General features: G+C 50.9%; 2 protein-coding genes across 3 annotated transcripts; one reads left to right on the plus strand and one right to left on the minus strand.

The window, feature by feature from the left end:
- Positions 1–1,069: 1,069 nt before the first annotated feature.
- HYOU1 (hypoxia up-regulated 1) lies at positions 1,070–12,140 on the minus strand. The gene is made up of 25 exons (XM_036919993.2): positions 11,960–12,140; positions 11,030–11,127; positions 10,687–10,780; positions 10,438–10,516; positions 10,135–10,289; positions 9,947–10,023; positions 9,468–9,649; positions 9,110–9,225; positions 7,873–8,065; positions 7,522–7,656; positions 7,309–7,391; positions 7,088–7,220; positions 6,726–6,913; positions 6,363–6,501; positions 5,975–6,035; positions 5,742–5,821; positions 5,148–5,333; positions 4,841–5,013; positions 4,635–4,722; positions 4,402–4,524; positions 4,128–4,261; positions 3,903–3,987; positions 2,979–3,267; positions 2,625–2,681; positions 1,070–2,525 (listed from the first exon to the last, which is right to left on the minus strand). Exons 2-25 carry the CDS (start codon positions 11,118–11,120, stop codon positions 2,467–2,469), a joined length of 3,000 nt encoding a protein of 999 aa, XP_036775888.2. The 5' UTR covers positions 11,121–11,127; positions 11,960–12,140; the 3' UTR covers positions 1,070–2,466.
- Positions 12,141–17,984: 5,844 nt separating this feature from the next.
- On the plus strand, positions 17,985–27,476 carry VPS11 (VPS11 core subunit of CORVET and HOPS complexes). Of its 2 annotated transcripts, none has more exons than XM_036919995.2 (16): positions 17,985–18,199; positions 18,783–18,931; positions 19,016–19,163; positions 19,501–19,664; positions 20,273–20,520; positions 21,244–21,445; positions 21,840–21,991; positions 22,608–22,794; positions 23,262–23,408; positions 23,546–23,734; positions 23,828–23,989; positions 24,214–24,353; positions 24,442–24,644; positions 24,772–24,943; positions 26,592–26,814; positions 26,949–27,476. In XM_036919995.2, the coding sequence occupies exons 1-16, from the start codon at positions 18,013–18,015 to the stop codon at positions 27,111–27,113; spliced, it is 2,838 nt and encodes a 945-aa protein (XP_036775890.1). In that variant the 5' UTR covers positions 17,985–18,012; the 3' UTR covers positions 27,114–27,476. The 2 variants fall into 2 exon arrangements, with proteins under 2 accessions (XP_036775890.1, XP_036775891.1); XM_036919996.2 differs by having other exon boundaries at positions 19,028–19,163.
- The last annotated feature ends 76 nt before the right edge of the window (positions 27,477–27,552 follow it).

The following is a 27,552-nucleotide window of genomic DNA, read 5'->3' on the forward strand; positions in this document are numbered from 1 at the left end:
CACAATGGAATATTATTCAGCCATAAGAAGAAAACAAATCCTACCATTTGCAACAACATGGATGGAGCTAGAGGGTATTATGCTCAGTGAAATAAGCCAGGTAGAGAAAGACAAGTACCAAATGATTTCACTCATTTGTGGAGCATAAGAACAAAGCACAAAACTGAAGGAACAAAACAGCAGCAGACTCAGAACTCAAGAATGGACTAACAGTTACCAAAGGGAAAGGGACTGGAGAGGGTGGGTGGGAAGGGAGGGAGAAGGGGAATAAGGGGCATTACAATTAGCACACATAACGTAGGGGGAGGGGCACAGGGAAGGCAGGATAGCACAGAGAAGTACTTACTCTAGTTACTCTATAGCATCTTACTATGCTGATGGACAGTGACTGTAATGGGGTATGTGGTAGGGACTTGATAATTGGGGGAATCTAGTAACCACAATGTTGCTCATGTGATTTTATATTAATAATACCAAAAAAAAATGTATGTTACCTAAAAATGCCTGGAGCATAGGGGTCTGAAAATGTCAGGGGAAAAATAAAACTGGTTTTGTTTTCACAAAAAATACTTAGATACATCAATCTCAGACTAAGTCCAAAATGTTTTGGTAGAAGCATTGTAATTTTTATTATTCAAACTTCCATCTTTCAAGTTTTCTGTAATAAACAGGCAGTTATTTTTAGTCTAAAGTCAAACTTTACCCTAAATTCTAACCTTAACCCTATGCCCAACACCTCACCCTAACTCACACAGAAAAACATAATCCTTAAACCTAACTATAACCTTACGCCCAACCCCTAACCCTCACTCACACAGAATGTAATCCTAAACCTAACTCTAATGGTAACCCTCAGCCTAAACCCTAATCCTAACTCACACCCTCACCATAACCTTTCTATTAAGGCATCACTGATATATACTCTTATGAAGGTTTCATATGAGCAACATTGGGATCACTATTTACCCATATTATCAAGTACCCCCCCACACCCCATTGCAGTCACTGTAAACAGGCATTATTTATATTCAGGAAATAAACACATTAAAAAAAATCATAGCACAAAAGCTGTAGAAAAGAATATTTTATTGAAAGTTTCTCAATTAACAATGGAGCAAAGTACAACTTGACTCAAACCTGTCCAACCAGCTTCAACTGCTAGTGAAAGAACTCAAACGTTCAGGATGGGAAGGACCCTTATGTCTCTTTCTGCCAATGTGGCAAAAAAAAAAAAAAAAGAGGAGAAAAAGACAACAGACAGACACAAGCAGGCTCCCTTGCCCTGGGAGCTGGGTGGCGGCCCTGGCTCCTGCTACAGATGGAAACGCTGGAGGACAGGCTCCCCAGCGTCAGCGTGGGGCAGAGAAGCACCATCCTGGCAGAGCAGCACATGAAAGGCAGGCCGGCCAGTCCCCTCTTCCTGCGCCCCAGGGCCTGCCTCAGAGAGTGAGGTGGCATTTTTACATTCACACCAGTCTCTCCCTCTCCCAGGGTCTCGGGACAGGGGCTCACAGTAGAAAGCACATTGTGGTCAGCCCACGGGCCAGGGGGCCAAGGGCAAGGCTATGTCCGGGAGGGCAGAACAAAGGAGAAAGGGCAGGTGGACAAAGCGATGCAGGGCACCGCACCACTGGGGACACGTGGATTCTGACACTGTCCGCACAGGCCGGCAGCCCAAGCCGGCCACTCCATGCGGCTTCCCTGGCCCAGGCGTCCACAGGTGGGACCCCTACAGGGTTTCCACGTCTCACTCCCTGGAGAGGTGGCTGGATTCCCTTCAGCACTTCCTCCCTGCCTACTCTGGCCAGCGAGGGGTGAATGTGTCAGTGGGAATCGATCTAGATTTATTTTTCAGCCAGTCCAGATGGCAGGGCCTTGGGCGAGAGGCAGAGACCTGCCTGACTTGGAACAGGAAGCCAAGGAAACCCCTGGGAAGAGGAATCAATGGGGATGAGGGTTTTTAGGGCAAGAACATTGGGGAAAAAAGAGCATCAATAGGCACTCAGAAACCAAACCTGGAGACCGAGGCTCTGCGGATGCTGGCCCCGCGTGACCGTGGAGGAAGAGAGGAGGGAAGGATGACCAGGGGGGCCTGGAGACTCGAACACCCCGGGACACCCTTCCCACTCCCAGTCTGCCAACCACTGACGGCCATTCTCTCATCTACCCACAGGCAAAGAATTAAGACATAACAGTGATTTTTCCCAAATTAGGGCCTGGATGGGTAGGGAATCAGGCAGCGGGACTGGGAACAGAACAATTTCAGTTTTAACCACAGAACGCCTTCAGAAGGAACTGGTGGGCCGCCCCTTCCTTCCCCTCCTCCCCATCTCCACTCACTGGTGAGACAAAAGGAACCGAAGCCTCAGAGGGCAGGGGGCAGGACCCACCCTCCCCGACCCGAGATGTTTAATAAATAGAGGTGACAGGAGAAGGGCATGGGGTGAACGGGCACAGGAGGCGGGGTTATAGCTCGTCATTCTTCAGAGTTTGCTTCTGTCCTGTGGGCTCCTTCTGTTCCGACTCTGTTGGGAGGTGGGGAGAGCAGAGGTCAGTGGCCCCACCCCACCTGTGCAGGTTGTTCCCCCAGATCCTATGGGCATCCTGGTATCCCCCAGACTCACCCTCGCCTGCTCCTGGCCCTCCTAACTCCAGAGGTTCGGCGTCGGCGGGTTCAGATCCTGCTTTGGGGAAGGAATAGGTTAGCCTCTGCAGAAGGGACGAAGGGACTATGGCAGGGTTGGCAAACCTTTTCTGTAAAGAGCCAGGCAGTAAATTCTTGAGAAGTGTGGCCCACACTCTATCTCCTTGCATATATATATATATATATATATATATATATATACATATATACATATTTTAAATAACCTTCTAAAAACATAAAGGCTGTTTATAGCCACCATCCAGTCTATGCGTGCCAGTCTGTCGATACCTAGGTTAAGTGTTGTCCATATTCCCCATAAGTTTCTCCAACTCACCGGTCTCTTTCTTGGGTTCTGAAATGGGCTTTGCATCTTCAGTCTGGCCTGGAGGAGGGATGACCTTCTCCCCCTGCTCACTGGCACTGGCATTGAGGGGAGGCTCTGCCCGGGTGCCATTCTTGTCCTTGGGCCGGGGCCGGGGCTTGGCAAACTTCGCCTTATTGAGCAGATACTGCACCTCGCGGTCCAGGGCCATCATCTTGGCCTCGATGTCTTTTGAGAGCAGCACAGGCTTCTCCGTGGTAGGAAGCTTGGCCTGCTCAGCCATGGTTGCATTCTTCCAGGCCTGTGGGTAAGGCCAGGACAGGCTCAGAGCTGGCCGTGTGTGTCCGGAGAGAGCAGACATGTGTGTCCCTGATGAAACACTCCCCCGACTGGCCTCAGGCTCTTCCCTCGGACCTTAAACACTCCGTTCCCCCTGGGGGTCGGCCCAAAGGGGTGAGCAGACTCCTCAGAATGGCATCTGAGGCTTTCCACAGGGAGTCCCAAACTACCTGTCTCTGGCTTACATCCCGTAACTTCGGACAGACCACAGCAGAACCTCCTGATTGTTCCCTTCCTGTCTCTCCACTTCCGAGCTTCGGTTCAAAAAGGTCCCTCCATATCCAAACAGTTTCTGCTTCACGTGACTAGTCTTTCTCACCTGTCTAAACCCTGGCCCACTTTCTGAGTCTAGGTCAAGTCCCAGCTCCTCAAAGCAGCTTTCTCTAACATCACGGGGATGGGCTCTGTGGCTCTTCCGTCTGATGGCTCATGGCTGTGACCCTTGTCTTTGTCTGGGACTAATCAGACATGGCCTCAAACACAGACCTCCTTTGCCATCCCTACTACTACACCAGGAGGCAGAGGCTGCTGGGTCTCACGTCTCCGCCCCTCCCACGCTGCACGCCTCACCAGGTTAAGTGCCCCGTACAGCATTACCCAGGTCTCGTTGATGACTTTTTCTAACGTTGTCATCTCCACCTCGGTGAAGATCTGGTCCATCTCTGGGATGAGCTGGGCCCCCCTGGGAGGCAAGAGGAGATAATCAGCCCCCAGAGGAAGACGGGCCTGGGGTGTGGGTATGGGAAGGAGAAGTTGATAGGAATGAGAGTGGGTGGGCTTGGCAGGACTGAACAAGGGAGAAAGGGTGAAGGGGCTGCTCACTTGAGGAACATGCTGGAATGGTTGAGGAGATTATCGAGGGCAGAGAGACGCTCGGGCCACTTCTTCCGTTCTTCCACCCGAAAAAACAAGCCATGACACAGCTTCCTCAGCTCGGTCAGCTTCTCCTTCAACATCTGACGGGGGTGGGGGTGGGCAGAGGAGCTGAAGGGATGGCAGGACAGTCCTGGAGCCAGCCCGTACCCTTTCTGACAGCCCCACCCCCCAGCTCTCCTCGTGTTCTCTGAGCCCCCGCATGTCCAGGGAGGCCCCTCACCCCTGTGGTGGCCCCAAAGCCCTCGTCCTCCAGCCAGGTGGAAGCAGCGCTGAGTTTCCCAGAGATGTCCTCACGCTGCTCCTCGGTGGACACTTCCTGGTACTCGGGCTGGTACAGCTTGTCCTAGGGAGGTGCGCGCACGAACGAGCATGCAGCGAGTCCCGGGGGCAAAGCCCGCAGGCCCGACCCGTCCAGACACCGGTCCCACGGGGGGTGCCTCCCAGCCCTCCAACCTGGGTCTCAAAGATGAACGCTTCCAAGCTGTTGGCAGCTTTCTCCCGTTCCTGCTTCTCTAGGTCTCGGAGCGTCAAGTCCTGAAGTCTGAGGGGAAAGGAGAGGCAAGAACGAGGGCTGGGCGCACTGAATGCTGACCCTGGGTCAGCCGGCCCCCTGCCCAGGGCACCGCCCCTCCACACGGGCGCCCGCGGTCTTCACTCACTTCTGCGCCGAGCGGGCCAGCTCATCCCGGGGCAGGTCTGGCAGGTCCAGGAGGGCCAGCTCCACCCCAATCTCCTCCACCACCCTCTGCTTCCGGGCAGGCTTCTGCTTCTTTTCTTCCTCTGGGGCTGGAGGGACACCCTCAGACCCTGCCTCTTTTTTCTCACTTGGCTTCTGGTGGAGAAAGACAGGGATGTCAGGAAAAGCTTAGGCCCTTCTGTTCTCCACTGGCAGGGCTTGAGGGGCCGGGAAACAAGGCAGGCATCTGCTCCCTTAACCTCGCGTCCAGACTGGCTTTAGCAGCTCACCGGGGCCTCAGACTCTTCCCCATTTTCTTTTTCTGCGGCCTTTTCACCCCCAGGAACTGCATCCTCCTTAGGCTCGGGGGTTGGGGGCTGAGACGTATCCTCCATTGGGGCCTCAGCCTCCTCCTTGAGCTCAGTCTGCTCTCCGGGCTCATCCTTGCTTCTCTCGGCAGTGCTTTCCTCTTCCTCCTGGGAAACAGTCACAGACACACCCACAGATAACACTCACCAGCGGCCTGTGAATCAGGACCGGCTCAGTCACGCCAGACCCCCAGGCTCCGCTTTGAAGGGGCAGGCCGCACCCCACAGCTCGGGCTAGACAGCTGACAACTGTCTGGAAACGGGCAGCCGGCTGTTTGGGCCAGGCAGCCCATTGGACAAAAGACAAGTGCTTGGTGACGAGGGGAACTGGCGCCTGAGCACAGGGCCAGCTCAGAGTCCAGAGGAGCGTATGGTTAAGCCGGCAAGGGCTGAAGGAAGGGAAGGGCTATTAAATCTTAGGCAGCTGGGATGCCCACCCCAATTCCCTGCCTCTGCTGCCACTATCTGGCCCCACACGCCATTCTCCATGCTCCCTGGCTCCATTCCTGACCTTACCTGGACAGTGTCAGTACCATTCTCCTTACTATCTGGTGTGGTACCACCTCCAAACAGGCTGGAGATTGTGTTGCCAAGTTCTAGAAGTAAAAAAGCCCAAGGTTCAAAGGGAACTGACCACAGTAGCGACTCCACCTCCTACCCAAGGCCAAGGCCTGCCCGCCTCCCCAAAACACACCAACGTATATTCTCACACTCATATGCATAAGCACATGTGTGCACACTCATCTTACTGGTCAGAGTAGATTCCTCTTCTGGACTGTCCTCCACCAGTGTCTCAAACACAGACTCCACCTGACAATAGGGATTCAGGATGAAGAAATGCTTTGCTAACCCATCCTTTCCTGCTGGAGTGGGTGCCTACTTACACACAACACGCGGCTCCCGGCTATGCTGGCCTGTGCTGTCACCCGCCTCCTCCTATGAGCTCCTGGATCAAGTCACCTCCACTCCCTCTGACCTCAAGCCCCCTGGGGACAGGCTCATGCTCCTTTTTTCCCCTGGCAGAGCCCAGCACTTCACTCACAACAGAAAAGGCCGTTATGCCCCACAGCATGTTCTACAGGCCCCCAGGCCCCCCAGCCCCACCACGAGCACAAGCCCCCCCACCCCCACTCTCACCCTGTCTAGGCTGAGCACACCGCTCTCGTCCAAGTTGAAGTGAGCCTTGATGCCCTTGGACTCATAGTCCGGATACTTCTTGAAGCTCTCACCCACCCCTTTCAGCTTCACTGTGGTCAGATTCTGGGAGCCAAATACGCTGGTGGAGGAGAGAGCAGTTCAGGGGGACCCACTGAACCTCCAGCTCCAGACCCCATGGCCTCCCAGCACGAGATGTCCTGATGACACCCTCAGGAGGAGGGAAGCACCCTCTAAAGAAGATGCTCACCCCACCCCCACCCCCACAGCCTGCTTCCTATTTGTCAGCCCTGCGGGCCCTAAAGCCTCCCTCCATGGTGCTCCCATCCTGCCTGACCCCCTCACCGTAGATCCTCGGGCCCCAGGAAGCCCAGGTCACCATAGTTGATGTGGAAGTTGAAATCATGGCTGTAGCGGTTAAAGGTAATGACTTTGCGTTGAGGGTAGGGCCCCATCCGAGAGAAGAGGACCCGTTTATTATGTTTCAGGCTGCGAACCCCAGGCTCCTCCTCCACATCCCTTGTGAACTCCACCTACACGGCAGGCAGAGGGAGGCACACTAGACAACCAGAGCAGGCCCAGGGGTAGGGGTGGGTGGGGGCATCAGCGGGCAGAAAGGCCAAGGGACAAGCCGGAGCAGACAGCAGGGCAGGTCACGCCTGGGAGTCCAGGGAGCTGCCCCCACCAGATCGTACAGGCTCACTCACCAGGATGGGGTAGATCACTGCATCTCGGACGACAAACGGCTTCACCTTGAAGGCTTTGCTGAGCGCAGCTGCCTGGTACACGGCCCCCATAGCGGCGGCTTCGTCCGCATTGATGTTCTTCCCCAGCTCCTCCCTGCGGAGCTCCCAAGCGTCAGCCCGTCTTCTCCGGAGCCCCGTCTGCCTCCCTCTCCCGGCTCTGGAGCCCCAGCCCCGACACTCACTTGCCCACAGCCTTCAGCAGCACCTCCTGAACTCTGGGGACCCGAGTGGCCCCGCCCACCAGGATCACCTGCTCGATCTCATCCTGCAGAGAAAGAACGTGAGATGGACGGTACGTGGTCAGCTCTCCTCCTCAGCACCGGCTCCTCCCTGCCGCTTAGTCACCTTCTGCCCCACTGTCTCCTGCCCCACGCCCACCTGAGGACCCCCCTCACCAGATTCATTTCAGCACTCTGGAGGGCCTGCCGCACAGGCCCGGGCACCCGCTCAAATAAGTCTGCACACAGCTCTTCAAACTCTGCTCGAGTCACTTTCGCCTTGAAGTCCACATCATCCATGAGGCCCTCGATCTGGGGGAGGATGAGGAAATGAGAGAGAGTTCTTGCCCAGGTCCCACTCTCCAGGTGGGCAGGTCAGAAACCAACAGAACGGGAATTTGCGCGCTTGGCAGGGGCCATGGGAAGAGGGGAGGCACCACACCAGGCACAGGCAGCCTAGCTCAGGGCGGTGGGGCCCTCTACCCCCTGGGTGGGAATATTTGCCCCCAGCCAGCCACACGTGGGCACCTGTGCCATGTGGTCAGCATTGGCGCTCAGGACAGTTTTGAGTCGATTTGCCTCACGGAGCAGCTTGGCCATGGCACGGGGGTTCTCCCGCACGTCCTTTGTTCGCTGGCCCTTGCGTTGTTCATTGAAAAGCCCAGCCAGGTGCTCACGCAGCCGGAGCTCCATCTCCAGGCCCCCCAACGTGCGGTCAAATCTGTTTAGGAAAGGACAACAGGGAAAAGTGTGAGGAACACTGGGGTCCCTTCAGCTACCAGGAACTTGACCCACCCCACACGGCTGACACCTCACAGTAAGTTCACCGGTCCATTCACTCAGCTGCACTTACCGGGCATTGACTACGTATCTGTCTCTGGGGATGCAACTGAGAGGAAAAAAACAGGGTCCCTGCTTCTCAAGGAGTTTACAATCAAACAACCTAGCAGTCCAATAGTCACAAATGAGAAATTTCAACCACCCCGTGTTATAAAGGAGAGGCAGACAATGTCATTGGAACATACACCTAAGAAATTTCAGCTATTTAGAGATGTGAGGGGAAGTTCTGTGAAGAAGAGATACCTAAAACCTGAAGGGTGAGCTGGAGTTAACTAGGTGAAGAGAAGGGGAAAGAACATCCTACACAGAGGGAAGAGTACAAAGCCTCGGAGGAGGGGGAGAGGGTGGCGCGTGTGCCAAAGGCAAGCATGGCTGCAGCGCAAAGAGCAAGGGGTTCAGTGTCAGGGACAAGGAGTCAGAGCCCACACGGAACGGCAGCTCAGGCAAAGGCAAAGGTTCGGAGCCACTGAAGGGTTTTTCAAGAATCAGGTTATACTCTGGTTTGCATTTTGAAAAGAACCCTCTGGCTACACATGGAGAAAACCAGATGGAGGCCACACTGAGGCGGGGAGATCTCCTGTAATTCTGCAGGCAAGAGGCGATGGTAGCTCGGACTAGGGCAGGAGTAGTAAAGATGCAGAGGAAAGAATGGGTTCAAGGAGTAAGACATCGTCAGTGACAGCCAAACTAGAAGTGACAAGAGCAAAAAAAAAATCAGGAAGTTCCCTGCCTTTCCATCTCCCCAAAGTGTCCTCCCTGCCTCCACCTTCCCTTTGTTCTCTGGGAGAGGTAACCCGTGATGAGTGATACTTTAAACAGGAAAGCAGTCTTCCATGGAGCAGGGAAGGGAGGCAGTTATCCCTCCAAAAAGAACCCCCGACCAAGGGTGGGGCAGCCAGTGGCCCTCCTTCTGGCACCCACTCACCCTACTCCCCGGATCTGGAGCTGTGGCTGTATCCCCGCCTCCTTCGTCTTCACTGTCTGGTAAGTCACGATGGTGCACACGGTGCTCCCTGCGCCCATGTCATAGAACATGATATTCTGCAGAGACATCAAGGCCACTGTCACAAGATCCTTACCCAGCTCCAGGGTGCCTGCCTGCCTCCAAGCGGCCATGCCCACTTTCATCTGAGAGCCGAAAAGCAGCAGCAACAGTGGCTGAGAGGTGGCTGTTGCTGCATTTTTGTCCAGGGTTAGGCATGCAAACAAGAGGCAAAACAAGCCAAGTGGCCTCCACCCTCAGCATCCCAGCAAGTCTGGGCACAAGTTCCTCCCCGGCTCACCTGGGCAGTGGTGTTGATATCCTTCCGGCGGAACACACCGTAGCTGAGGGCAGTGGCAGTGTTGTCATTGATGAGCTGCAGCACCTTGAGGCCGGCCATGTGAGCAGCCTGCAGCACAGCTCGGCGCTCAGCCTGATTGAAGAAGGCTGGCACGGTGATCACAGCATCCTTGATGGGCTGCTCTACAGACAGGATGACACAACAGGGTTCCCACTGGCCTCTACCTTAGGTGAGGGTTTCCCAGTGTCGGCATGACTGACATGTTGAGCCTGATGACTCTGTTTTGCGGGGCTGTCTCATGTACAGCAGGGCATTTGGCAGCACCCTGGCCTCTACGCACTAGATGCCAGCAGCAGCTCCCCAGTTGTGTCAACCCAAAATGTCTTCAGACGTCGCCAAACCTTCCCTGGGAGGCAAAACTGCCCCCCTTCGAGACCCTAGGGAACCTGGCCACCCCCGGGCCCACCTTGGCCACTCACCTGCAAAATCTTCAGCCAGGGATCGGGAGTAATTGAGCACCATGCCGAGTACCTCCTCAGGGGAGAACTGCAGCTGCCTGGGGCAGGGGGAGGCAGGAAAACCAGGCATTAAGGCAAGGACAACGGTGGGCACGCGCCAGAGGAGCCCGTCAGGCCTGCTGGGTGCCCCTGCCCAGAAGAGCACTCACGGGCTGACTTGGAAGTGCACAGTCCGCCTCTGTGGGTCAAAGCCTAGCTCGTGCTCTGGGAAACGGGCTCTGTAAAGGGCCACGTGGGGGTTATCTTCCTGCTTCCCCAGGAGGTGCTGGAAGTAACGCAGCGTTGCCTTTGGATTCTTGATGGCCTGAAGGAGGTAAAGGAGTGGCAGCATATTAGGCTCCCCAGCCCACCATCGCTTACGTCTTACATCAGCAACTGGTAAGGGTACAGACTCTGGGATCTGTCCTCTCATCTGCCTACTGCTTCTGAGAAGGGGTGGGCTGCTAGCTCACCATGCTTGCTGCACTGTCTCCAAAGAATCTTTCATTTTCTTTCAGGGTCACAGTCACTGGGGTTTTCCTCCGGGATTCCCTGAGGAAAAGAGACATTGAGTCCTGGTGTCTACAGCAGTGTGTGTAGACACCCACATACAATTGATCCCTCAGGCGCCAAAGTTGGCTGTGGGCACCACAAAGAACACACACCAGCTTGGGAGGCCAGACATCCTCCTTCCCCACCCCTCACACTAGGGCTGCCCTCACTTGTTCAAGACAATTTCCATGGGCACCCCAGGTTTGACGATCGCCACCTTCATGGACTCGCTGCCCAGGTCCACAGACATCACTGCCAGCGTGTCTGAAAGGGAAACAGATTCACCAACTAGCCCCTTTTCTCCCACCTTCCCAAGTCTTCTCCAATCAAAGCGCACAGTTTTCCATCTTACCAGGAAAAGGTAAGAGAGCAAAAGACAAAGACAATGGACTGGACTCAGCAACTCAAGAATCCAGAGGTTTCCAACGGAGAGCCTCATTCCCTCTCCCCACCATGTATCATTCATCATTCACTCATTTGTTCTTTTTTTGATCCCTCTGCTGGAGTACACACCAGTCAGTGCCAGCAGGTTTGCCAAGAGCACAGCCATCAAGGCCCAACAGGCTAGCCTCCGTGGTCTCTGCCTCTGTCCGGTGGCTGCCATCGTGCCCCTGGGGGACGAGAAAAACACTTGTAACTGGATGTCCTGAGTGAAGCAGACAGAACCTCATCCCAGAACTGAAAAGCTTTAAGATCCATACCTACCCCTTTCTCACCCAGGGCAGAGCAGCCTACATCTCCTTCCCTCCCTCCTGATAGGGACCAAGCACTCTAATTCATCCCCGGAAGTGCCCACACAAACGACCCTGAGGTCCATCCATCACATCCCTAAACAGGGAAGGTAACAGGACAGGAGGAGACCAGAGCCTTCCGTCCACCGCACAGGCAGTAAGTGGCACGCCCTAGCACTGTCCCTACTATCAGATACCTGGGGTGCGGCCAGGGATCCCCGCCCAGAGCTCAGTTACCTCCCCACACCTGGAGCTCCCCCACTGGCAAGTGAAAAAGCCAGGCCGGGCCTAGACGGGAACTGAAAGATGGTGACGTTGGGGAGACTGGGATGGAAGAGGGCCTGGCCTGTCTCCTCCTCGGCATCCCTTCAGGTTGTCCTGCCCACCCCCTTTCTCCATCCCAGCCCCCGCCCGGCTGCCTACACAGACGCTGTGCCTGAAACGGTAAGGCTCCACGCCGGGCGCCAACCGAGTACCCCGAGTTCACCTAAGCCTCACCTGATGCAGGCGGTGGCACCCACTCCGGGAAACGAGTCCTGACCCCCCCCAAGGCGAGGGGGCTCCCCGGGGACCCAGCTGCGGGGCCAGGCGCACCAGCGTCCGCGCGGCCCTCACTCCCACCGACCCGCCCCCAGAGCTAGCACGCTGCCTCCTCTGGGATGGGTGGCCGGCTCGCATCGCCATCCCCATCCCCATCCCCGCTACCTCTTACCTCCGCTCCGGTGGCCACAGCTCTGGGACAAACGCGGCGGCGGACGTACCCACGAGGTCGGCAGCGCGCCCCCAGCCCGCGCCCTTCACAACTCCCCTCGGTTTGCAAACTGTTACATTAGCTACCAATCTCTCGGCGGCGTCTCGCGCACCAGCCGCCCCGGACGCGGCGCGCGCTCATTGGAGCCTCTGCCGGCCGGCCCTGCGCCGCGCGCCAGGCCCCATCCCCCGCCGCCCTGACGTGCGCTCCCATTGGGCCACGTCCTAAGGCCCGCCTCCCCTCCGTCTCCGGCGCTTGCCTGGGAGGAGGCTCAGGGGCCAGTCCACCGGCTGCGGGAAAAACTGCCGACGCTGCCCCCGGATTGGACCACGTCACGGGGGCTCAGCGGTCGCGCCGGTGAGCTCGCGGGACTTTTCTGGCCTCGGCGATGGCTGCTTCACTACCCGTCCCGGAGCGACCCGTTCTAGGTGCCCGTCGGGCCACCGACAGTCCCGCACTCGGAGCTCTTCTTCCGGTCACCTGGGGAACCGGGGCCTAGGAGCGGGAAGCACCCGCATCCTCTCCGCAGCCGCGCAGAAGAGACGTTCGCTTGCTGGTTGGTATCGAAAACTGCCCTGGGCTTTGGCCTGAAATCAGAGAATGGCTGCGTTTCAGGCCCAGTCCACCCCAACCCCCCTTTGTTTCACGGAGGAAACTAAAGCCACCAAAAGAGATGTTCGCTGATGGGTCGGAGATAACACTTGTAATAGCGGCGGAACTTGGCCCGGACGCCTTCCTCTAACCCGTGTTTGTATGAGAAAGAATATTCTAAACTGAAAAACGCTGCATACAGAACACTTTTATTTAAGTGGTTAATCATGTTGCGCCGCGCCGCCTCATACTGTTCGGTTAAATCCCTTCTCTCTCTAATTGCTGCCGTCAGGTCACCTCAGGTATTTGGCGCACCCCACTCCCCGCTTTACAGCCCCATAGAAATGGAATAGGCCTTGAAGAAGACACACAGACACACACACCCCACTTATCTGTTCCTTTCCCTACATTTTTCATGATACTTTGGGAGACAGTAGTCGGGTGTCTGTTTAGAAGGTGGGCCTACTGGCAGAACCAGGAAGAGATATATTTTTCTTCCCTTTAAAGGTAGTTTAGTCTTCATGTGGAGAAACTGGTAAAAAATAGAGAAATTAGCATAACTTTAACAGTTAAATTACACAAATAATATACAAATGCAGTCTTGAAAAAAATTCACACATTCTAGATAAAGCTACCTCCTGATACCATCCTTAACCTCTTTCCTCTGGAGTTATCTGCTGTTATCACCGTGGTGTGCAACCTTCCAGGTCTTTTCTCCTGCATTTACATATAAACATTTGTCTCTTGAAACATGGAACTTTTTTTTTTAATGATAAAATGTACAGTTAGATTGTTGCAACTTGCTTTTTTTCCTGATATTTAACAACAAGTCATGGAGAATTTTCAGTATCAGTGTGTAAAGATTCACCTTGTTTACTGCTGTAGAACATTCCATAGCATAGGGGTTGTTTAGTCATAATAATGGACATTCAGTTGTCATTTCATTTACAGAGAAAGGTTTTATTTCTTGATAATTGACTCGACTTTGGCCAACTATCTGGTAGGGTAGATTCTTTCCTTCCATTTCAAACAATATGCATTTTAACATTTACTGGGCCCCTGTCATATACAAACACTGCTAGGTGCTGGGATTCCAAGGATGGGGACGACCTTTTCTTGCCCTTGGAGAAATCATATGTCTGTTGGGAAACAAATATATTCATGATTTTCTGCACTTACTAAAAACCTGTTGAATGACTGCAAATTGGGAGATTAAAAAAGTCAGTGTCCCCTGCTACTAAGTGAATTCCCACCCTCAGAATCCTGTCGGTGAGAGCCCAGTTTTGCTGCAGCTGTACTTCTCCACCTGAGTGTCTGTCCCTGTGGGAGGCGCAGCAGGTGCAAGGGCTCTGGGGAGTTACCTATTGTGTTCACCCGTCAGAGAGAATAGTGTTTCACAAGCCCAAGTTGTAAAACTATGGGGAAATTTTAATGTAGAATATCTGGTTTAGATTGACCAAGGCAGCTGAATCCATTAGTTCTTACCTATGGAGTAACTTGTTAATAACATTTGAGGACTGTATCCCCACTGTGCCGAAACCCAAGGGAAGAAGTTGCTTTCTTGCAGGACATGTGCCAACCTGATAGAAGGTTAAAACAAACACACTCATCCTGGCATATGCACGCATTATAAACCATGCAAGTTACATCATCAGCTGAGGGCGATGTTGATCAGGGCAAACATCACTCAGACTTACAAATTTATGGATTTGAGTATTGTAAAAAATAATAAATTGAGCACCCAGAGTATGGGACTTTGGAGTTTGACAAGACCTGGTTTTGCCTCAACTCCACTACTTCCTACCTGTGTGACCCTAGGCAAGTTAGCTTTCCTGAGCCTCAGTTTACACATCATTAAAAAAGCCGTGCTGTTAGACTTGTAGACACTGAGAAGTGACTAATGGTTACCAAGGGGGAGGGGAGTAGGCGGGAGCGGGGGATGGGGGGAGGGGGACTATTAAACCACTACAGTGTACGTTTGATTTAAAAAAAGCCATGCTGGTACATGCCTAACAGGTTTGGTGTATACAATTAAAGGGTGTAAGGGGCTTAGTGCAGTGCTTGGGACATCCTAAGCCCCAAATATGCATTTGTTAATTTCTTACTGTTTTTGTTGTCAATCTAGAAAAATAAAAATAAAACAAGGGCATACTGCAGTGTTAAAAGCTTGGGTAAGTGCTTTGCCAAGTTCATGGGGAATTTCCTTTCCCTTTCGTAAGCCAGGTTTTCACAATCAATAATCAGCTAATTGCTCCTTTCTCCTTTTTCACTGTAGCTTTGGAGCCCTGGGCTCTCGTGCTGTAAGAGCTCTGGGATCATTTTAGGTTGAATTTCTTGCTCCCAAAGTAGAAACTGCTGCTAACCTTTTCAGGGGCTAAGAGAAAAGAATCAGACTTTCCAGTGGTTTTCACCCAGAGAGCCAAATGAGAAAAAAAGAAAAAAAACAAACAAACAGAAAAACAAGTTTGCAGCTGGAACAAGAAGTGTTCCTGTTCTGTTCTGGTGAATATGACCGCTGTAAGTTCATGGGCAGCAGTTTGCAGATGGGGAAAAGAGGGCATTGCTAGGCAGTTCTTAATTCTGAGCTGTGATCTCTTTAATTTCAAGCTAAAGATTTGAATTGCTCCTTTACCTTTAGACCCTTCAGAACTCAGGTTCTAAGTGCAGAATTTGTAAGTGAATTTGTACATGTAATCATTTTCTGTGTAGTTTACCTGCTTATCTTCCTCACTATACTGACAATTCCTGGATTCAGATAGTACAGCTAAAAGACCAACCCTTGTGTATGTTCTGACAAGCGTAGCCTACCTGCAAACCCCAGCAAACCGTCTAATTAAAGGTTCAGGGAACTGAAGTTGTTGCCTAACTTGGTTAGGCAGGAAAATGGATATGAGCGGGGTGGCAAGAGAATAAGGTCAGTAAAAGCACCCTGAAAAGGACTCAGTTAACCAGTTAAAACTAGAAAGCCAGAAAAGACTCAGTAAATGAGTTAATTAAAGCTCAAAAGGTCAGGAGCAACTTGGCCTTGAATGTTTGAATATTCCCCAGATAAAGAGAAGTATCTGAGCACAGCCCAGTCTTCATTGTGTCAATAGATCATTGTAAGATTTACTCTAGCCTGCTAAAGAGGCCCACCTATAAACAGCATAATAAAGACAGGGAGATCCCACCTTAAAACCAAAATTGCATTTTGAAAAAACCCAGGAAGTTTAAGAAGAAAGATTCTTAACGTACCCTTTAGCAAACAAATAACTGCCCACTTTGGAAAAAGGAGTCTTGATTCATATGCTCAAACTAGGCAGCTGCTATCCTGGGAGGGGACCAAAGCAGTAAATTTCTTGTGTTAAGCTAATTTTGCAGAATTACCTAGAGGACTGATAAGAAACTGTCTCATCAAAGATATTTGGGGCCACTTAAGTCCACACCCCTAGCCCGTTATCATATTCCTGACAAATCCTTAAAAGGGGGAACCCCCAACTTTTCAGTGCGCTCCTCTCTCTCTCAGGTCGTGTGCACTTTCTAAGTAACTTGGAACTTTTACTCTGCTTCAGTCCTGTCTCTGACCTTCAATTCTTTGTTACTGAGGAAAACACACAACACCTCTCCCCCAACAGTTTTACTTCCAATGAACTGATGTTTTTCCTTGAAACAGTCACTTGAACCTCTTTGAGACTCCTTTCTCCTCAGAGATAATAATCTTTCTGCAGATAGGTTCTATGAAGAGTCTATGAAAAGTGAAAACTGTTAGGTATAAGTTGCTGCAGGAAATTAAGGGCTGGTTACTGTGAGTGCTTTCTGTGTCCTCTATGGTGGTGGTTGAGTTCTCTAAGGAGCAAGAGCCATGGCATGTTCATATTTATATTGTGGGCATATAATTCAATGCCAGGAATAGTGAGTATTCAATACATATCTGTCAAAAGGAGAAAAGGCAGGAAGGCAGTAAGTCTGAAGGTGCTGTGGGTGGCTCTGGCAGGCCAATCTTTGTACCTTCATCCCTAAGAAGACACAATGGGCACAGGACCAGGTTCAAACATCAGAGGGAGACTCTGGGCCTTTGCCCTTGCACAGGAGGGGGCGCACTTCAGTCAACAACAAAGATGTCATTCTGCTTTTCATATCTTTGCTTTCATATTGCTTCTTTTAACGTATTATTCAGTCTTACACACTATCTAACAGTTCTAATGAATAGTATGGAACATAAGCTCAGCAGGTGAAATTGACTCCCCATTTGTGCTTCTGCCCATGATTTGGGATCCCGAAGCAAGTTCAGTACCTGTGTGGTAAAGAGGGAAGAAATCTGAAGTCAGGAAATCTGTGTGCCTGATGGTGGCAGCAGCTTCTCCTCATTTATCTCTTTAGACAAATGGATATTACCTTTCCTGTAAACCAGATTGAAGAGACGAGGGGATAAGAGGAAAATCATCCACGTTCATTCTGCACCCAAACATGTAGCACCTACAGGCTGTTAAACCTAGTTTATGGGAAGCAAGACATAGCCCCTGCTCTGGGGACTATGGCTGCTTGGAATAACGAGTAAAATACCCGGAAATTGAAAATCTGTGTGGTGGAAGGACACAAAAAGCCCCCACAAATACTAACCACTTGACCCCTTTATCATGTGCCCATACTATCTCAAAATGACATTGTATCACTCCTGTACATAGCTCTTTGTGGCACACAAACAGTACACTTAGTTTTCCACAGGAACGGTTGGTTTAGCCAGAGCTGGGAATAAGTAGATGGCCATGTATTATCTAGACATTTGCCACGTCACTCAGTTCTCAGAGCTGCCACTTCCAGACCTTTTGCTGTGTTCTGCTTATGATCTATACCCTGCCACTATCGAAAGAAGAAAGCCCAGGTTCTTGGGATTCCTGCCCCATCAGTATTTCCCAGCCCCTTTAAGAACCATGCTTTAGGTCTGTCTGTATTATATGCCACACACTAGCAGCGGGACACGAATTGAATGTTAAGATATTGCGTATGGTTCATAATTTGTATCTGATGACAGACACAAACTTCTAATTTTATTTCTCCTACAGCTGAAAAGCCAGTTTCATGTACACTGGTTCACTTAGGGTAGCACAATTCACTTAGGCACAGTGGATTACAATTCACAAAGCGCGTGACCTCTCCTGGATCCCTCAGTGCCCGCGCACTTAAAAAAAGGAGGAAACAGAGAGGCGAAGGGTCCAGCTTTTCAGAAGCATTTTGGCCAGCTCAGTCACATCCGGCAAGTTCGCCAACTGCGGAGCGGGGGCCGAACCGGAAACCTCCCTCCCGCCCCCCAGCGCGCGCTCCCACCAGCGCGGAGTCACCCCTACTCCAGAGCGCATGTGCACCCAGATTCCTGCGCGCTGCCGGGTCACGTGATCACCGAATACTCTCACGTGACCTCCCCAGGGGTTGGGTCTTGGGCCAAGATGGCGGCCTACCTGCAGTGGCGGCGTTTCGTATTCTTCGACAAGGAGCTGGTGAAGGAGCCGCTGGGCAGTGATGGGGCTACTCCCGGGGCCGCACCTGTATCTGGACTCGCTACTTCGAAGTTCCTTTGCCTCCCTCCTGGCATCACTGTCTGTGACTCAGGCCGAGGGAGCCTAGTCTTTGGAGATATCCTTCCTCTGGAGCTGTTTATTCCCTGCCCGGATCCCTGAGGAGATCCAGCTGGGATGGAACCTGTGCGCCAGAGGGCTTCGTGTTCCGTGCTACTCTCCTTTAGATGGGCGCTCAGGCATCCTTCTGTGGGCTGAGGGGAGAGAGAAGGAAGCCCTTTCTTAAGCGTGTTGCCAACAGAGCAGTCCTGGGCCAGCTAGTTACCCCCTCAGGAGTCAGTTTCTTCATCTGTAAAAGCAATGTAAGATACCAATTTTGCAAGGTTATTTTTAAGATCAATCAAAAGAAGGAATGCAAGTTGGCTTTAAAAGATGAATATAGGTAAGGTGTCATCTCCTCTGCCCCATATTGTGGGTGAGGAGGTAAACGAGACCAGGAGTTTGTTGCTTTGTTCTTTCTATTGCTGCCACTAAACTCTGGCCTTTTTTTTAAACCTCATCAGCGATGGGGAGCCCCAGGAGATATTATGTGGAGAAATCCTGGAAAAATTTTCAAAGCTCTGTGTATATTAGTTGTTCTCTGGGTTCTTGTGTAAATACAAGTGTCTCCTTGGAAAGGAGGCTCCTTGACTACTCTGCACATATGGAAGGCCAGATCTGGTTCCTGCCCCGCTCCCTACAGCTTACATTCTTCCAGGCCTACAAACTACGGGTGACACACCTGTACCAGCTGAAGCAGCACAATATTCTGGCATCTGTTGGTGAGGATGAAGAGGGCATCAACCCCCTGGTGAGTCCTAGGAAAGAGATGGGAAAGACTCAGAAGCCTGGGAGTGGTTGGTTGTGGGGAGGTGACTACATTCACAAATCTGAGGTCTGTCCACAGGTAAAGATCTGGAACTTGGAGAAGAGAGATGGTGGCAATCCACTCTGCACTCGGATCTTCCCTGCCATACCAGGAACAGAGCCAACTGTTGTGTCTTGTTTGACTGTCCACGAAAATCTCAATTTTATGGCCATTGGTAAGCAGAAAGAAGGTAAAGGCAAAGTTAACATTCCATGATACTTTACAGATTTTTTTCAAGAGTTGCTTCGGCAGCTTATCTTCATTGTTTTCATGAGACCTCTTTGTACTGAACTGAAGCCTTTGAGGTATTAAAATTTGGAAGGGGAAAGCATTTAGTTTTGTTCTTTGAAAACGAGTCAGCGAGTACTGATCTTCAGCGTTACCCTTTGGAGGAGTTGGGTTTGAGGAAAAAGCTTGTTACTTCTAACAGGTGCCTCAAATGGTCTTTTTCCCCTTCTGTGCTTCCTGACCTTTTCAGCCTCAATGAAGTGCTGTTTCTTGGTCTCCTAAAGGTTTCACCGATGGCAGTGTTACACTGAACAAAGGAGATATCACCCGGGACCGGCACAGCAAGACACAGATTTTGCACAAGGGCAACTATCCTGTTACTGGACTGGCCTTTCGCCAAGCAGGAAAGACAACTCACTTGTTTGTTGTGACAACTGAGAATGTTCAGGTAAGATCGAGGTCTCCACTGTTAAGGGCAGGCAGGAAGGGCTTCTCAGGGGGCTAGGGGAAGGAACTGCCAAGAGAGGGAGGATTTAAAAATTTTTTATCATATAACCTTGATTCATTTGCCCAGCTTAATATTTTATTTCTTCACTTAGGAGACTGGGAAGAGTTAGACTTAGGAAAAGAACTCTGAGCTTGTGATAAAAGATGTGAATTTTTTCCAACAACTTGTTGAGTGACATTGGACAAGTTGCTTTACTTCTCTGGTTTCTGGAGCTCCTAATGTGTTAGCAGTCTACTCTTAGAAGCAGTTTTTTTTTCCCCCCCAAGGAGCAGCTTTTTGATAAAACAGTAAAAGATGATTGCATTTCCCTTATTTGCAGGATTTCTGTAGTAGGTAGTGATAGTATATACAGATGAAGACAATGTGGTCCCTGCTTATGTATTTAATAGATGGGTGATGGCTAGTAGAGAAGGCAAGCAGCCAGGGAAAGTCATAGGGTGGTAAGAGTTAAAAAGAGAGAGCAGGTATGGAGATGGGAACTCCTTTGGGAAGGCTTAGATGCCACTTCCTCAAAGGCAGTCTGTTAATCCCTTTCTTAATTTTCACAGTCCTACATAGTTTCTGGAAAGGACTATCCTCGTGTGGAGTTGGACACCCATGGTTGTGGCCTGCACTGTTCAGCCCTAAGCGACCCTTCTCAGGACCTGCAGTTCATAGTGGCTGGGGATGAGTGTGTCTACTTGTACCAGCCTGATGAACGTGGACCCTGCTTCGCGTTTGAGGGCCATAAACTCATGGCCCACTGGTTTAGAGGCTACCTTGTCATTGTCTCTCGTGACCGGAAGGTTTCCCCCAAGTAAGGACTCGAGGGAGAAGGGAAAGGGAGAGGGGGCTAGACTTTTCCTCAGAATTACACTGATTTTAAAATCCTAATGCCTAGATCCTGTCGGTTTCCTGCTCTGGTTTTATGTAGGTTGTGCTTACACATGAACTCAGTTAAAATATTTTTACTGAAAAGTGTGTTTTGCTGCAGACATTTGATGAGCAGCCCTGGTGCTCTAGAATGCTCTAGGGAATTTAAGGCCTGATATTGGTTTTTTTACTCTTTGGTCAAAATAAATTGGGCAGAGGAACCAGGGACTGAGTAGTAGAGAAATTGGCAAGGGAAGGACATAGTGTTTTTCCTCCGAGCCACCAGGAAGGGGCAGCAGGGTCTTCTGCAAGATGGAAGTCACCCATGTCAGATGTTAGTTCCTTTTCATTCAGTTCTAAGCACAGTGTCTTACATACACCAGCCACTAATTATTTGTTAAATGAACGGATGTTTGAACGTATTTAATTTTTAAATCTGTTGCCTATGTTAATTACAGGATCCTGAACGTTAAGGTTAGGTCTGTACATTCTCTTCTTATAGCTCTCAGCACAATGCTGGGTGTTATGGGATGAGCTCCTAGAGGGGCCAAAGAAGTGGTTTGTTCTGGGTGGAATGGGCAGCACCAAAGTTGTCATGGGAAAGGAAACAAAGGAGAGTTGAGAGAGAGGCGATACAAATTTCAGGTGCTTTTTCTTTTCCACACAGGTCAGAGTTCACCAGCAGGGACTCACAGAGCTCCGACAAGCAGATTCTCAACATTTATGACCTGTGCAACAAGTTCATAGCTTATAGCGCCGTCTTTGAGGACGTAGTGGATGTGCTTGCTGAGTGGGGCTCCCTGTACGTGCTGACGCGGGATGGGCGGGTCCACGCACTGCAGGAGAAGGACACCCAGACCAAACTGGAGGCAAGGCCACCAGGTTCCCAGAGCTGGCCACAGGCACCCAGATGCAGCTGTAGGAACAGGCTCTTCAAGTCTTCCCAGGCCAGGGTGTTTCCTTTGGATCACAGCCTTAACTCAGCTCAACTTAGGGTAGAATTTACAAGGCAGGTTGCCTGGGGTGAGGCCTTAGAGGGAAGTAATGGCTGAGAGCCTGAGCTCACTGTCAAGGTCCACTGTGTCTGCAGACAGCCTTGTAGGTGAGGTGATGTTGGCCTTGGGGGAATCTGAGAGGTCTCACCCTATGATCTAGGCAGATGAGAACTTGGGGACTCTATGGCTTTTGTGTTGTGGGTATATTCTGGGAAGGTGTCTTCTCAGGACTGTTGCTACCAATTTTCTAATCTCTCTCCCCATCCAGATGTTGTTTAAGAAGAATCTATTTGAGATGGCGATTAACCTGGCCAAGAGCCAGCACCTGGACAGTGATGGGCTGGCCCAGATCTTCATGCAGTATGGGGACCATCTCTACAGCAAGGGCAATCATGACGGGGCTGTCCAGCAGTATATCCGGTCAGTCTCGAGGCTCTTTAGGATACAGCTCAGAGAGCAGGGCCGGGCAGCCAGATAAGCTAAAACCTGTGCTTGGGGTCAGGTGAACTCTACCAGAAACGGCAGGAACCGTGATGCCTTGAGGGAAAAGACACCATACCTTACTGAAAAGGGAATATTTAGAGTCAAAAATATTACATGACCAGGATGCACTTGATGAGTACCTATTATTTTAAACTTTAGCTTGGCCTTTGTGAATATACATTTTGACCTGATGTTTTAAAGGGAAAAGGATATTCATCTCTTGCTTCCACTCTCTCTCTCCTTGGCACTAGTTCTTGGAATTGTCTGCCCTAATAAAGGGTTTTAGGAACCTGTCTAGCCTCTTTCCCAGCCTCTCTAGGATTCCTGTTCTCAGCTAAGTTTAAGAACCAGCTCTCTGGCGCCGTGCTGCTCACGTGGTCCAGTGTAGTAACATGAACGTCCTTTGGCACTTTGTTGGAAATGCAGTCGCAGGCTTCACCCAACACCTGCCAAAGCAGAGTTTGCATTTTAAGATCTGCCAGCAATTCCTATGCACACGAAAGTTTGAGAAGTACTCTGACCCAGATGCTCTTTGGTGCATGTGTCTCCCTAGAACCATTGGAAAGTTGGAGCCGTCCTATGTGATCCGCAAGTTCCTGGACGCCCAGCGCATCCACAACCTGACTGCCTACCTTCAGACCCTGCACCGGCAATCTCTGGCCAACGCTGACCACACCACCCTGCTGCTCAACTGCTATACCAAGCTCAAGGACAGCTCGAAGCTGGAGGAGTTCATCAAGGTGCAGGGCGGTGGTGGTGGGCGTTCCCTCCGGGTCGCCCTGAGGAGGAGGAGGCCCCCCCCAGGGCTTGCACTGCTGCAGCAGGATGCAGGTTGAGGAAGAAAGAGCTGACCCTATTCGGGGACCAGGACCCTCTGGTCCATAAACTGGAAGAGGAATAATCTTTCTTGCTAGCTCTCTCCCATCTCCTACCTTGTTTTTTGGTGCCAGGACTTCCCATGGTATTGAAGCCCAGGGAACTAGCCCTGGGAGAGTCCTGTGTCTTCACAGGAGTCCCTCTGATAGTAGGGGCAGAGGAAGACACTGGCTCTTAGAAACTTTGGGAAGCTGGATAATACAATGTTTTTCTAAAGCATGGACTTTATTACTATCTTAAAAATCTGGTCTTAGAATTAAATGCATGTTTCCTTTCCCTTCCCCATCTACAATCCCTCTGTGAATGATTTCGTCTAATGTTTCCTTGGCAGACAAAGAGTGAAAGTGAAGTCCACTTTGATGTGGAAACAGCCATTAAGGTGCTCCGGCAGGCTGGCTACTACTCCCATGCCCTCTATTTGGCGGAGAACCATGCACATCATGAGTGGTACTTGAAGATCCAGCTAGAGGACATCAAGGTGGGACATCAGGGACTCTTAACTCAGGCAGGGCCTGGTTCTTGTTCAGGACATCCCTGGAATGGTACAGTGGTACAGGTACTTCCTGGTGGGTGAGGCAGGAGCACGTGCTTATTCTTCCCCTCACCTCTCCACAGAATTATCAGGAAGCTCTTCAGTACATCGGCAAGCTGCCTTTTGAGCAGGCAGAGAGCAACATGAAACGCTATGGCAAGATCCTCATGCACCATAAACCAGAGCAGACAACCCAGTTGCTGAAGGGACTTTGTACTGACTATCAGCCTAGCCTCGAAGGCCAAGGCGATAGGGAGTCTCCAGGCTGCAGGGTGAGGCCTCAGGGGAAATGGCTTTTGGACCACAGGGATCACCTTCGGGGCCTCATGAGCATCAAGCCCACTCAGCCTCCTCTCTCCCCCCAGGCCAACTCAGAGGAGTTCATCCCCATCTTTGCCAACAACCCACGAGAGCTGAAAGCTTTCCTAGAGCACATGAGTGAAGTACAGCCAGACTCACCACAGGGCATCTATGACACGCTCCTAGAGCTACGACTGCAGAACTGGGCCCATGAGAGGGACCCACACGTGAGGCCTGGCAGGAGCTGCAAGAGGCGCTGGAGGAAAAACCGTTCCTCCATCTTTTGTATCTGCCTTTTGCTGCATTTTTTAGACTAAAAACACCTCACCCTAGGGGGCTAAAATGGTCCTCAGTGAAGAGGAAATTGGGCTAAAGGAAGGTAGTTGACTTGCCTTGTTCCAGGAGACTTGCGGTTTTTCCCTTGTGTCCAGCAGCTCTCCTCCTTCCCTAGGTCAAAGAGAAGCTTCACGCAGAGGCCATCTCCCTGCTGAAGAGTGGCCGCTTTTGCGATGTCTTTGACAAGGCCCTTGTCCTCTGCCAGATGCATGACTTCCAGGCTGGAGTCCTGTACCTCTATGAACAGGGGAAGCTGTAAGAGTCCGGGGCATTTCCGGGAAGGGAGAAGGATCCGAGCAGCTTCCCAGGGGCCCTTCTGAGGTGTGCCTTGCCCTGGCCGCAGGTTCCAGCAGATCATGCATTACCACATGCAGCACGAGCAGTACCCGCAGGTGATCGCCGTCTGTGAGCGCCATGGGGAGCAGGAGCCCTCCCTGTGGGAACAGGCACTCAGCTACTTTGCCCGCAAGGAGGAGGACTGCAAGGAGTATGTTGCGGCTGTGCTTAAGCACATCGAGAGCAAGAACCTCATGCCACCCCTTCTAGGTATCTGGGAGGTCAGGGTGGTGGGTGCAGGCTGCTGACCGTCGAGCCCTGGGACAGGGGCCCTTCAGCCTTGTCCCGAGGGTGGTGCTTGCTCATTGTCCTGTTTCCTCCTGGACCCCGATCTCAGTGGTGCAGACCCTGGCCCACAACTCCACAGCCACCCTGTCTGTCATCCGGGACTACCTGGTCCAAAAACTGCAGAAACAGAGCCAGCAGATTGCACAGGACGAGCTCCGGGTCCGGCGGTACCGAGAGGAAACCACCCGCATCCGCCAGGAGATCCAGGAGCTCAAGGCGAGGTACTGGGCATCCGGATATGTGGAGGGGGCCGGGAATCACCTTATTCCTCGCAGGGTGTCATTAAATACTTTTCATAGAGGATTGTCTGGAGTGTGTTGGAGCGTTTCATTCTTGGAGATCTGCTTGAATGGAGGAATTCCACAGGATGCTTTAGTGCATAGATCATCATTTGCTGGACTTGGAGGACATTGTCTTGTAGTAGATACTTTTTTTTCTGTACAGGCACACTTCAGAGAGGTTGTGGTTCCAGACTACTGCAAAGGTCACAATAAAGGAGTCAAATGAATTTTTTGGTTTCCTAGTGCATATAAAGCTGTATTTATGCTATCCTGTAATTTCTCAGGTGTGCAATAGCATTACGTCTAAAAAATAATGTACATACCTAAACTTAAGAATACTTTGATGCTAAAACAATGCTAACTACCAGCTGAGCTTTCAGCAAGTCTGTCGTCTGGCTGGTGGAGTCTTGCCTCCATGTTGATGGCTGCTGACTGATCAGGGCGGCAGTTGCTGAAGGTCGGGTGGCTGTGACAATTTATTACAATAAGACAATAATGAAGTTTGCCACATTAGTTGATTTTTCCTTCCAGTTGAACACTGTGAGCCATGGCAGGGTTAGTAATTGGCCTCATTTCAATATTGTTGTGTCTCCAGGGATAGAGAGGCCCAAGGAGAGGGTGAAGATGGGGAACAGCCGGTTGGCAGAGCAGTCAGGACACACACAATAGTAACATCAGAGATCCCTGATCACAGATCACCGTAACAAACACTGTGATGAAAAAGTTTGAAATGTTGCAAGAATTACCAAAATGTGAGCAAATGTTCATGAAGTGAGCAGATGCTATTGGAAAAATAACACCAATAGACTTGCTTGATGCAAACCTTCAATTTGTAAAAAACAAAAAAAATAACCAGTATCTGCAAAGCACAATAGTAAAGTGTAATTAAGTGAGGTATGCTGTATATGCCTGTATTTTACCTTTTCTAAACACATTTATATTGTGGTTGGAAGCCATCCAGAAAAATTTTGCTTTATAAAATATAGAAAGTGGGTAAGGTAGAAATATTCATAGTAAACATTAATTTCTAAAGTCTTAATCTGCCATCAACATTGTAAAATGTAGAGAACAATTTCTTTATTCCACAAATGTTTACTGAGCCCCTATTATGTCCCAAGCACTGTTCTTAACAGCACAAAAAGCCCTGCTTTATGGAACTTACATTGTAGAAGTAGAGACAGATTGTAAACATGTTAAATAAGCAAAATGTTATCTTCTGTGGTAGGTTCTAAGGAGAAAATTAACTGAGAACAGGGTGAGGAGTGTGTGTGATTTATGAGGTGGCCAGGAAAGTCCTCATGGAAAGGGTTATGTCTGAGTAAAGATCTGAGAAACAATTTAGTGGCAATTGTGAACATTGAAAGAGAAAAAGAATACCCCCTTGGGTCAGTTGGACCTGGGAGCAAGCTGAGACTCACTGCAGGCCTGGGGCTCGTGTCCTCATTTGGCCCCTTTTAGGTGGTAAGAACAGGGCCTTGAAGTCCCTTAACAGGAACCTGTCCTTCCTCGACTGCAGCTGCCTCTGTCCCCACTTGGTTCTTGACCCTGTCCTCACTGTTTGCCGCTCCTTTGTCTCCCTTGTCTGTAGTCCGAAGATTTTCCAGAAGACCAAGTGCAGCATCTGTAACAGTGCCTTGGAGTTGCCCTCAGTCCACTTTCTCTGCGGCCACTCCTTCCACCAGCACTGCTTTGAGAGTTACTCAGAAAGTGATGCTGACTGCCCCACCTGCCTCCCCGAAAACCGGAAGGTCATGGATATGATCCGGGCCCAGGAACAGAAACGGGATCTCCACGATCAGTTTCAGCACCAGGTGGGATGTGGGATAGATGCAGACCCCACTCAACAGAGTCACGGGAGCCCTGGGGGGCTTGTTTCCTTTCTTCCTCTTCGTTTAGGAAATGAGCACTTCACTTCTGATTCTTCTTCTCTCCTCCTTCCCTGCAGCTCAAGTGCTCCAATGACAGCTTCTCTGTAATTGCTGACTACTTTGGCCGAGGTGTCTTCAACAAATTGACTCTGCTGACCGATCCTCCCACTGCCAGGCTGACGGCAAGCCTGGAGACTGGGCTGCAGCGGGACCTGCTCATGCACTCCAGGAGGGGCACTTAAGCAGCTTGTAGGAAGGGGTGTGATAATGGAGACATAGCAGAGGGGACACAGTGGGACAGAGGCAGGACTCTTGCACAGGAGTCAGGGAGGCATGCCCAGAACTACACCCTGATCTGATGCCATCGCCTTCAGGACTAAATGGGGCTTTCTTTTCCTGCCTCCTCCTTTGGCCAGCCTGCCATTCTCCTGTTAACTTTTTGAGCAGTGTAGATAATTCCAGACAGTGGAGGAGGGTGCCTCAGGAACCTCTGAGTATGGACAATAGCTGCATTATTCTGTATCCCAAGAGCACCAGGCTGTGCTTGGGTCTTTGCTCCCAGAGTCTATAAATAAATGAACGTGATTTGGGGGTTAAAGGATTTATTACGGGACTTACTAGTGATTCTTAACTGTGCAAAATGTACTGCTTCCCCTCTGCCTTCCTAGAGCTCCACTTCCC

Source organism: Manis pentadactyla, chromosome 13, assembly GCF_030020395.1.
Source record: "Manis pentadactyla isolate mManPen7 chromosome 13, mManPen7.hap1, whole genome shotgun sequence".
Classification (NCBI taxonomy): Eukaryota; Metazoa; Chordata; class Mammalia; order Pholidota; family Manidae; genus Manis; species Manis pentadactyla.

Excerpts from the sequence above, each read along its gene's own strand:
- HYOU1 (XM_036919993.2), bottom strand. The coding sequence starts at position 11,120 with ATGGCAGCCACCGGACAGAGGCAGAGACCACGGAGGCTAGCCTGTTGG. Across the intron at positions 10,290-10,437 it reads GAGACAGTGCAGCAAGCATG|GCCATCAAGAATCCAAAGGC; the intron begins GTGAGCTAGCAG and ends TACCTCCTTCAG. Across the intron at positions 6,036-6,362 it reads GTGTGCTCAGCCTAGACAGG|GTGGAGTCTGTGTTTGAGAC; the intron begins GTGAGAGTGGGG and ends CCCTATTGTCAG.
- VPS11 (XM_036919995.2), top strand. The coding sequence starts at position 18,013 with ATGGCGGCCTACCTGCAGTGGCGGCGTTTCGTATTCTTCGACAAGGAG. Across the intron at positions 21,992-22,607 it reads GCTGTCCAGCAGTATATCCG|AACCATTGGAAAGTTGGAGC; the intron begins GTCAGTCTCGAG and ends GTGTCTCCCTAG. Across the intron at positions 24,645-24,771 it reads CCTCATGCCACCCCTTCTAG|TGGTGCAGACCCTGGCCCAC; the intron begins GTATCTGGGAGG and ends CCCCGATCTCAG.